Source organism: Protobothrops mucrosquamatus, unplaced genomic scaffold (genome assembly GCF_001527695.2).
Source record: "Protobothrops mucrosquamatus isolate PMUCROS unplaced genomic scaffold, P.Mucros_1.0 scaffold9497, whole genome shotgun sequence".
In the NCBI taxonomy this organism is placed as follows: Eukaryota; Metazoa; Chordata; class Lepidosauria; order Squamata; family Viperidae; genus Protobothrops; species Protobothrops mucrosquamatus.
The window spans coordinates 22,856-32,331 of record NW_015395288.1 but is presented as its reverse complement, the minus strand read 5'-3'; the positions used below and the strand labels follow the sequence as shown (position 1 = coordinate 32,331).

Sequence of the window (9,476 nt, the reverse complement as noted above, 5' to 3'; positions counted from 1 at the left end):
TCAAAGAATTAATGCAAACTTCAAATTTCAGAATTACTGTGGTGGATGACTGTGACACCGTGGAGCTCTGTGGGGCCTTAAAGGTTTGTTATTCCAAGGAAGTAGTTGTGTTCCTACGATCTACTAAGCTAAACTATGCTTAAGTGTAATTTACCAAATAATATTCAACAAGCGAGATGTATGCTACACATTAAACCATCAGGCATGATGTACCTATCTCATTGGCTTCATATAACTCTGACCTATAAACAAAGTTATCACATTTTAGTATTTGTGTGAATCCTACCATAGTCAGGCCAAATGCAGGTCTGCAGACTGCTTAGTTGTTAAAATGTGTCACAAAAGCTTTACATGCTGATTTTTAATTGAGTGTATCAACAGTAAATAGAAACAATATATCTTTACATTCTAAGTACGAGATTAATTAAATATGCCTATGAGGTCTGTCTCAGGTCTGTAGCTCTAATATTAATGAAAACTGTTCAGCTATAGTTACTAATTGGGTATCAAAACTGCATGCTTTCTTTTTTTAAAAAAATAAAGATAATTTTTCATAATATTCTGCTTTAGCATCTTAATCCCTTAATTCTGGCTAATGAAGGTGAAGCAGAGGCCAAAGTTGTCTATTATTAATACAGTTTTCTCTCCAGGTAAAACTTATCTTGGGCCTGTTTAGATCAATTTGAGAACACATAGCAAATTCAATCACAAAAAGCAGGCAATCCTTGACTTACAACCACTATTGAGCCCAAAATTTTGATTGCTAAGCAAGACAGTTGTTAGGTGAATTTTGCCCCATTTTATGACCTTTCTTGCTACAGTTGTTAAGTGAATCACTGCAGTGGTTAAATTAGTAACACAGTTGTTAAGTGAGTTTGGTTTACCCATTGACTTTGCTTGTCAGAAGGTCACAAAAGATGATCACATGACCCCAGGACACTGCAACTGTCATAAATACGAGTCAGTTGCCAAGCAGCTGAATTTTGACCACGTGTCCACGGAGGATGCTGCAATGGTCGTAAGTATGAAAAATGGTCATGTCACTTTTTTCAATGCTGTTGTAACTTCAAACAGTCAAACAAATGGTTGTAAGTTAAGGACTACCTATAATTCAAATTCAAATTGAAGTGCACTGAAGGTGGCACCTTGGAATGGTATATTATTTTTATCCCATTATATTTTTCCAAAACAGAAAAACAAATCAGATTATTGATCTGTAATATTGGCCAATTTTTTCTAGGCCAATGTTTTTCAATAAATAAATATGTTCTTTTCCTCTGGATGTTGATTTGGGCTGTGTGGACTAGGAATTATGGAAGTTGTAGTCAAATAGAACTGGAGGTCAGCAAATCAATTTACATTGTCTGGTAGATATCTTTTATGTAGAGAATGGTTTTAAACTGGCAATGCCAGTAGTTGATACAGGATTATTTAGAGCACCCTGTCGGCCCAAATATGGGAAAGAGAAGTCTTTTGCCTGTATCAGCTCAACCTAGAGCCATCCATAGGCAGCAGTCGCTTAACTGCGACATCATATGTGTTTTCCAAAATTTGAATTGCTAACAAAGAATTAAGGGAGTACTGGGATAGCTATTTCAAACCTTATTTGGTTTTCATCAGCCAGACATACCCTTCTGAGATTCGAACCTGGGCTGTCTGCATGTTTGGGCCGACAGGGTGCTCTAAAAGAAAAAAGCATATATAATCTGATTTATTTTGCTGACTACAAATTTATTGCCAATCTTAAGCGTTTGTTTATTTTAAAATATTTTTTATTATTTTTCAAAAATCCATTATTTTTATGTTTTCAGCTTTGTCCTAACCTTCTGAAACAGAATTATTACTACATCTGAACCATATATTTTTAGCACTAATTACACCAAGTAGAACAGTTTAAGCTGCAGTTTGTTCAGCCATAGTTTCAGTTAGTTTTTGCTAGCTGGGTTTGTATGTATTAAACTATAAACCATAATTAACATTTGGATTAGCCTGGCAGCCTGGTGGGCATCAAAGTGATAGTTATGGGTTTTGTGTGTGGGAAAACCCAACATTTGAGGGGTCCTTGGTACTTTCTGAGGTTGGTTGTTTTCTTGCAGACGTTCCATTACACAACTAGGTAACATCATCAGTGCTAGTAATGAGTGGGGTTTACTTTCAGTTATTAGAACCCAATATTATTTCATGTCTTTAACTGTTGACTTGTTTTTTCCTTCTTCTTTCTCATTTTTCCATTGGATGTTAGAACATTGTGGCTGTTGGAGCTGGTTTCTGTGATGGGCTGGGCTTTGGGGACAATACCAAGGCAGCTGTGATTCGCCTAGGCCTGATGGAAATGATTGCCTTCGCTAAAATCTTCTGCAAGGGCACAGTCACGATAAATACATTTCTGGAAAGCTGTGGGGTTGCAGATCTGATTACCACATGCTATGGGGGACGTAACAGGAAGGTGGCTGAAGCATTTGCACACGGTGGAAAAGTAAGAGCATGTTTTGCTATACTGCATGAGGAAGAGAAGTTGGCTGCATTTTTTAAGATAAAGTTACACAATTCTCTAGTATAGAACAATTTATAGGAAGTAGCCAAAGATGCTGCTAGCTGATGGGAGGTGGGTCAATGTGCTTTTGAAGTTGATTTGACATGTCTGGTAATATCCTGTATAAATTACTATAACACTCATGTCTGGACAAAATGGTACATCATAGGACAAAAGATTTTCAACCAAGGTACCTCAAGTGGGCTAACTTACAGAAAGCATCCAAAATCTGGGACCCGTGACTCCCACAGAATTGACATTTGGCAAATTTTATAAAACATGTCATAAAATGATCGTGAAGCATTTTATGACCTCGTAAATTTATGACCATTTCCTGTGGTCAACTCCTGATGTTTGACTGTTCAATATGAGCTACTTTCAAGGGAGATATATCTCTGACTATTTCCCTGAATTTTTAAGAAATTTTCAAATACAGGTAGTCCTCGACGTATTACCACAATTGAGCCCAAAATTTCTGTTGTTAAATGAGACATTTGTTAAGTGAGTTTTGCCCCATTTTAGGACCTTTCCTGCCTCAGTTAAGTGAATCTGGCTTCCCTGTTGACTTTGCTTATCAGAAGGTCATGAAAAGTGATCACATGACAGCAACAGTCATAAATATGAACCAGTTGCCAAGCATCTGAATTTTGATCACATGATCATGGGGAATGCTGCAAAGGTCATAACTGTGAAAAACAACATGTCACTTTTTTCAGTGCCAGTGTAACTCTGAACGGTCATTAAATGAACTATTGTAAGTTGAGGACTACCTGTACATTGGAATCATATCTGATGGGATGGCTTGTGTTGTTACAGCTTTTTTTCCTAAGGATTATAAAAACTGCTAACTGCTGTATGAGTCCCTCCATTATATTTAATGACTATCTTTACATATTACACTATATTACTGAATGCAGTTGAGCATATTGCGTAAATCCCACCAATGTTGTTTCTAAAGCCTGGTTAATGACTTAGCATCATATACAAAATCCTAACAGCTGTGATTTATTAATTAATCATATGCCACCCATCTCTCCTATAAGGCGACTCTGAATGGCTGACAAAGGTAAGAAAGATAAGTATAAAAATAATTAAAATGTTTAAAAAGTATACAAAAACCAGAACCAAGGAGACAGATGGCATGGGGATGAGATCTTCTTACCCTGTCAACCATCTCAAGTGGTGGAGTGCCTCCCTCGGGGCCGCAAGCCAACCAGCAAAACCAAATTTTGATATTCTTCTAGATGTCAGGCACAAGCAACTAGGAGTCGGGACAGAGTTCAAAAGCACTGCGAATTTATTCCATGCAGCCTATACAAGAATCTGACCTGCTAATGGTAAAAGTAATTTGGTGGCAGATGAAAGTCAATGGACTTCAAGGAGGGTTAGACTTAGGTCTTTTTTTGGGGGGGGGGGCGTAAGGATTCCAGATTGATGATGCATTTGATCTCACCCTTGGGCTCAGTCTTATCTCCGACATTAGAAGGCCAAAAGGGTGTGACCAGTTCTCACCTCCGTTGATAGAATGTTCCATAGGGTTGGGGCCACAGTGAAAAAAGTTCAGCTCCCTTGACCCCACCATCCAGAATTCCTTAGCAGACCCCTTCCGCTGGAGATAATGGGATGGGCTAGTCCCACTGGAGTGAGATGACTCCTCAGAAGGACCCATGTCATATGACTAGGACCCATGTCATATAGGGCTTTAGAGATAATAATAAACATCTTGAATTGGATTTGGAAGAAAACTGGTAACCAATGCAGCTTGCCCAACAGTAGTAGTAGATGTGCCACCCTAGATGCTCCCAGAACCAGGTGAGCCGCTGCATTCTGTACCGTTTCTAGCTTCTGAATACTCTTCAAGGGTAACCCCATGTGGAACACATTGTGGTAATTCAATCAAGAGACGACCAGGGCATGAGTGACTATTTGCAAGGCTTTATGATCTGAATAAAGGTACAACTGGCACACAACATGAATTTGCAGAAAGGCCTCCCTAACCACAACTGCCACCTGCTCTTCGAGCAGGAGTCATAATTCTAGGACAGGGGTGTTAAACTGGCAGCCCACGGGCCGGATGCGTCGCACACAGGCCACGGCCACCCAGGCTCCGCAAAGGCAAAAAAAGTCACGATACGTCACATGACACGATCGAGTTTGATACCCGTGGTTTAGGAAAAAAAACCAGGTTGCACACCAGGTCTCTCTGGGGATGTGCAATCCCATCCACAATTAAAGGTGAGAAATAATTGGATCCTGAGGCCCCTTGAATCCACAGCCATTCCATCTTACTAGGATTCAGCTGGAACCTGTTGTCCCCCATCCAGATCCTTACAGCCTCCAGGCACTGTGAAAGGGCAACTACAACATTGCTTGGATCACCAGGGATGGAGATGGAAAGCTGAGTGTCATCTGCATGCTAATGATATCTCATCCCATGGTGTCGGATGATCTCACCCAGCTGTTTCATGTAGATGTTACAAAGGAGTGGAGACAGTACTGAGCCCTGTGGCACCCCACAAAAGAGTAGCTGTGGGCTGCACCTCTCACCTCCTATTAACACTGATTGGGACTGGCTTGGGAGAAAAAAGCTGAACCAGCACAATACTGCCCTACTCAGCTCCAAATCCCACAGACAGCCCAAAATTCAACATTCGGTAAACTCGCATGATTCGTTTTTCTCACCATGTATATGTATACATCCGAACTAGACTGTGTTGTTTCTCTGGGCCACATCTGTGTGTGTATGTGGGTATATGCATAATTTATTATTATTATTTTTCATGTTTATGCAGTGTATATTGGAGGTGATTACCCTTTGAGAGGTATATGCAACGAAATCTCATTTTAATGTATGCTGATTAGCGTACATTTAAAGTGACAATACAGTTATTCTATTCTATTATTCTACTCTACTCTACTCTACTCTACTCTACTCTACTCTACTCTACTCTACTCTACTCTACTCTACTCTACTCTATTCTTAGGATACCATGGTCGATGGTATCAAAAGTCACTTCAGGAGCCTTTTCAGACTTGAGAAACAGACTTGGGGCCCTATGAAATTATAATTGATGCAGCCCAGTCAAATACTGAAATAAAACAAGATGTACCAGCTAAAGGAAAACAGGAAGTAATTAATTTATTTAGAAGATTTGCATCTTAAAACAACTCTAGACAGCTCATAAACAGTAAAACTACAAACACCATAAAAGCTATATAGACGTATTAAAAAATCCAGGGCCTCAATCATCCTCCTAGGATGTCCCAACAACTATTCTCAAGTTCTCACCACTCTATCCCAGGGTCTGATTTTAATGGCCTTCTGGAAGGCTAAAAGGGTGGGGGGCTGCCAGATTGCCAGGAGGAGTGTTCCCTAAGGGGCTGATAGCATGCAGAGTACAGGCTGACTGCCCATAGCAGTCGCTGCATACCTACACTGTGAAGGGGTTATTGGGCAAGCATAGGTAACAGATAGCTACAGACAGGCCAATGCAAACACCTCCCAAATCCCAACTGTGCGTTATGTGGAGGTACATGTCCTGAGTGCTGGTTGGTGGATCTGATTTCCTCTTCTGTTCTTTGCTGTTTCAGTTCCCCCTAGCCAGAACATTACATTTGCAGAAATATAAATGGAACACCTATCCAACCGTCCCTGAAAAACAGACATATAGGTTCCCTGAAGCACAGTGCAGGAGAAATATGCTTGACCCCCTCCCTAGAAAATTAGGATTTTCATCAGCCTCCAAAGTCCTGTGATTTCTTAAAAGTCAGCCCTTATAATTGAAAAAAGAAACCCTCATCTTTATAAGTTTGAATTTAGCCTGCTTTCCCACATTGCAAACACAGGGAGAATGCATCACCTCCTAAGCAGATTCCCCACTATTCACTTACAGCGTCTCCTAGAGCAGTGATGGCGAACCTTTTAGAGACCGAGTGCCCAAACTGCAACCCAAAACCCACTTATGCATCATCGGGTGCCGGGTGGGTATGGCCCATTGGGTGGGCATGGCCCATTGAGTGGGCGTAGCTGCAGTGGTAACAGCAGACTGGGTGGGACTAAAACGTTCAATCAATCAATTCCAACTTTGCAAGATCTTTTTTTTCCCTGCGAGTTGAAATTGACTGATTGATTGAATCTCTTTTTTTTGTACACGGCGGTGGAGGCCTAAAGCGAAAAGGTTTTATAAAACCCAGCTGAAGGCCTAGGACTGGGGCGATGGTGCGTGTGCCCACAGAGAGGGCTCTGAGTGCCGCCTCTGGCACCCGTGCCATAGGTTCGCCACCACTGTCCTAGAGGCATTCAATTATCATTGAATCCGTATTTCAAAAATGAAGATGGGCTTTATGTTGTTTTCAATGAAGACTGAGTAATGTTAGAAGATACAGTAGGTCTCTGAGGGTAAATTAATTTTGTGTACCCAGGCAATTGGTTCATTCAGTGGTTAAGGTGTGAATGCAAGTTTAGCGTCACATGTAGCTTAGCTCTAAACTATATCATTATAATAATAATTTCATTTTTTTAAAAAAAGTGACTATTAAGCTCAAGTAAGTTTAGAAATTGCTCCAAAATCCTGCTTATTTAGTTTATATTGTAAAGTTCAAAAGCCCGACAAGGGTGCCATTTCATTGCTAGAGTTTTAAGACATTCAGATTTGTTCATCAGTTTATATAGAATTTAATGCCATTTATTTTCATTCTAAAACGAGCAATTCATACTTTGCTTATTTTAGACAATTGAACAGTTGGAAAAAGAAATGCTGAATGGACAGAAGCTACAAGGACCTCAAACATCGGCTGAAGTCTATAAGATCCTGAAGCAGAAGAATATGGTTGACAAGTAAGTAGTTTGTTTTAGATACTAAATACATCTGTAAGCAGCCATGAGCCATTCAGAACATTTCAACTATAATCCTGGAGGTTTTGTTATTTTTGTTGGCTGCAATATTTTCACTAGATAATAGTGGAGAATCAGATCTGCCCCCCCCCCTCTCTCTCTTTGCTGCTCTCTAGCAGTCAGAATTTTTGCAACCCAATTATGCTAGTCCTTATTTTTGGCATGATTATTATTATTTATTAATCTAAAATTTCAAGTGAAATGACACAACTCAAAGCTAATAAAATTCATTTTTTGCTATTACCCTTATTGGTAAAGCTATTTGGTTGTAGAAGGTCCAATTATTTATACACCCAGTGATCATATTTGTACATGTAGGTAAAAAAAAATAATCCAAAGATACTCACAAAGAGGACTTTTTCTCACCATTCTAATTTTTCATTCTTTTTTAAGTAGTGGGAAATTGTATTCCGATACTTAATTCCATACTTGTGGTATAAAACAATTACTTTCAAAAGTTGGACCATCTCTAAATGTTTTAATTTGGTTTTCGTTTCCATGTGATTATATCATGATCTACTGTGGGTAAATTGATAATTCAAGTTTGTCCACAAAAGACTTCAGTCTTTTTAGATGGCCATTCATTGTGAAGGACATTTAAGTGAACATTTTCAGTTGATTATAGCAATTTGTAAACTAAACTTGTGAAACAAGTTTCTAACTTATACAACTTGTGCCCTTCAATTCTAACCAAATTGCTATCATCTATTCATGAAATATCAGATGTCCGAATCGCAAGATCAAACAAATTTCCCAAATTATCTATCTAAACAATCTAGTTGGAACTAGATTGTTAGATAGATAACTTGGGAAATAGGGATTGACTGCTTCCTTCTATAGATTTTTTTCCCCCATGCTTGCAACCAATACCTATCCAGCCATTTATGGCAGCTCCCAGTGTTTTGATTATAAGGATTTCCTCTTAGACAGTCAGGTGACACTATACAACTTTAGGGCAATGTTTCTCAATCTTGGCAACTTTAAGACACCTGGACTTCAATTCCCAGAATTCTGGCAGGAGAATTCTTGGAGTCAAAAGTCCAGACAATTTTAAAGTTGCCAAGATTGAGAAATACTGTTTTAGGGGTAATTAAGTAGCTGTTCCAAATCACCAGACAATGATGGGGTTCTCAATCATTACGATTGAAGTGGTAGCTTCATAATGTCTAATGGGAGGACTGCCTAGGTGCAATCTACGGCAACGATTCTGTATGCTTAAGAGCTAAGTAATAATAGAAATCCAATAGTTAAATCTGTCATATTCTATTACAGCAGGTTGAGAGAAAAACCTATCTGGCTTCGCTATTCAGTGATGGATAGTAAATGGGATGCTCTTTAATAATGCCTCAATTATAATTTCAATCTTCTCTAGTGTTTTCATTGTGCAACCAGCTCCACTATCAGTTTTAAGATCAAGAAAATTATCTTTATTACAGCCACTTCCAGGGTATTAAAAAAATCTGAATGCTAAGGGCATCAAAGCTAATCTCAGCAGCTGATCTCGGTCTTGTACATTTAGGCTAGCAAAAAACATTTTACTGTTTTCCTCATAATGCTTCTCTTTGTGTTCCTGTTGCTTTACAAAGAAGCATTTTTATCTTCTTTTTTTGTTGATGTTCAAAGGTCCTCATCAGATTTATGTGTTAAGCAAGCCAGAAATTTATTGTACTTATGCTACGCTTATTTAAGAGTGTACTGGACACAGATAAATGACCCAGGTGCCCGGTGGCCTGCAGATAAGTTGGATTATGAGAGTTATATAGCTCAGAGAGTAACTAGAGACCACAAATTTGGAGAAGGCTGTTCTACAAAAATAAGTGTAATAACATGCTAGTTAAAAGAAGATTGCTAGTTAAAATTACCTTAGTGAAACAGATCCTTGTGTACACATCAATGATTATACAGGGTACAAAACAACATACTGATTGAAGATTTACTTCAACTGCATTTCTCCTAGGTTTCCACTATTCGTAAATATCTACCTAATCTGCTACCAAGGAAAGTCAGTCAAAGAGTTCATCGCTTGCCTGCAAAAGCATCCGGAACACA

General features: G+C 39.0%; 1 protein-coding gene across 1 annotated transcript; it reads left to right on the top strand.

Moving 5' to 3' along the window:
- Positions 1–6: 6 nt before the first annotated feature.
- On the top strand, positions 7–9,472 carry LOC107300994 (glycerol-3-phosphate dehydrogenase 1-like protein; the record flags this gene model as incomplete). Its single annotated transcript, XM_015830267.1, has 4 exons — positions 7–83; positions 2,243–2,476; positions 7,264–7,370; positions 9,385–9,472. Coding segments are annotated over exons 1-4 (501 nt in total), but the record flags the coding sequence as incomplete, so codon positions are not given.
- Positions 9,473–9,476: the final 4 nt, after the last annotated feature.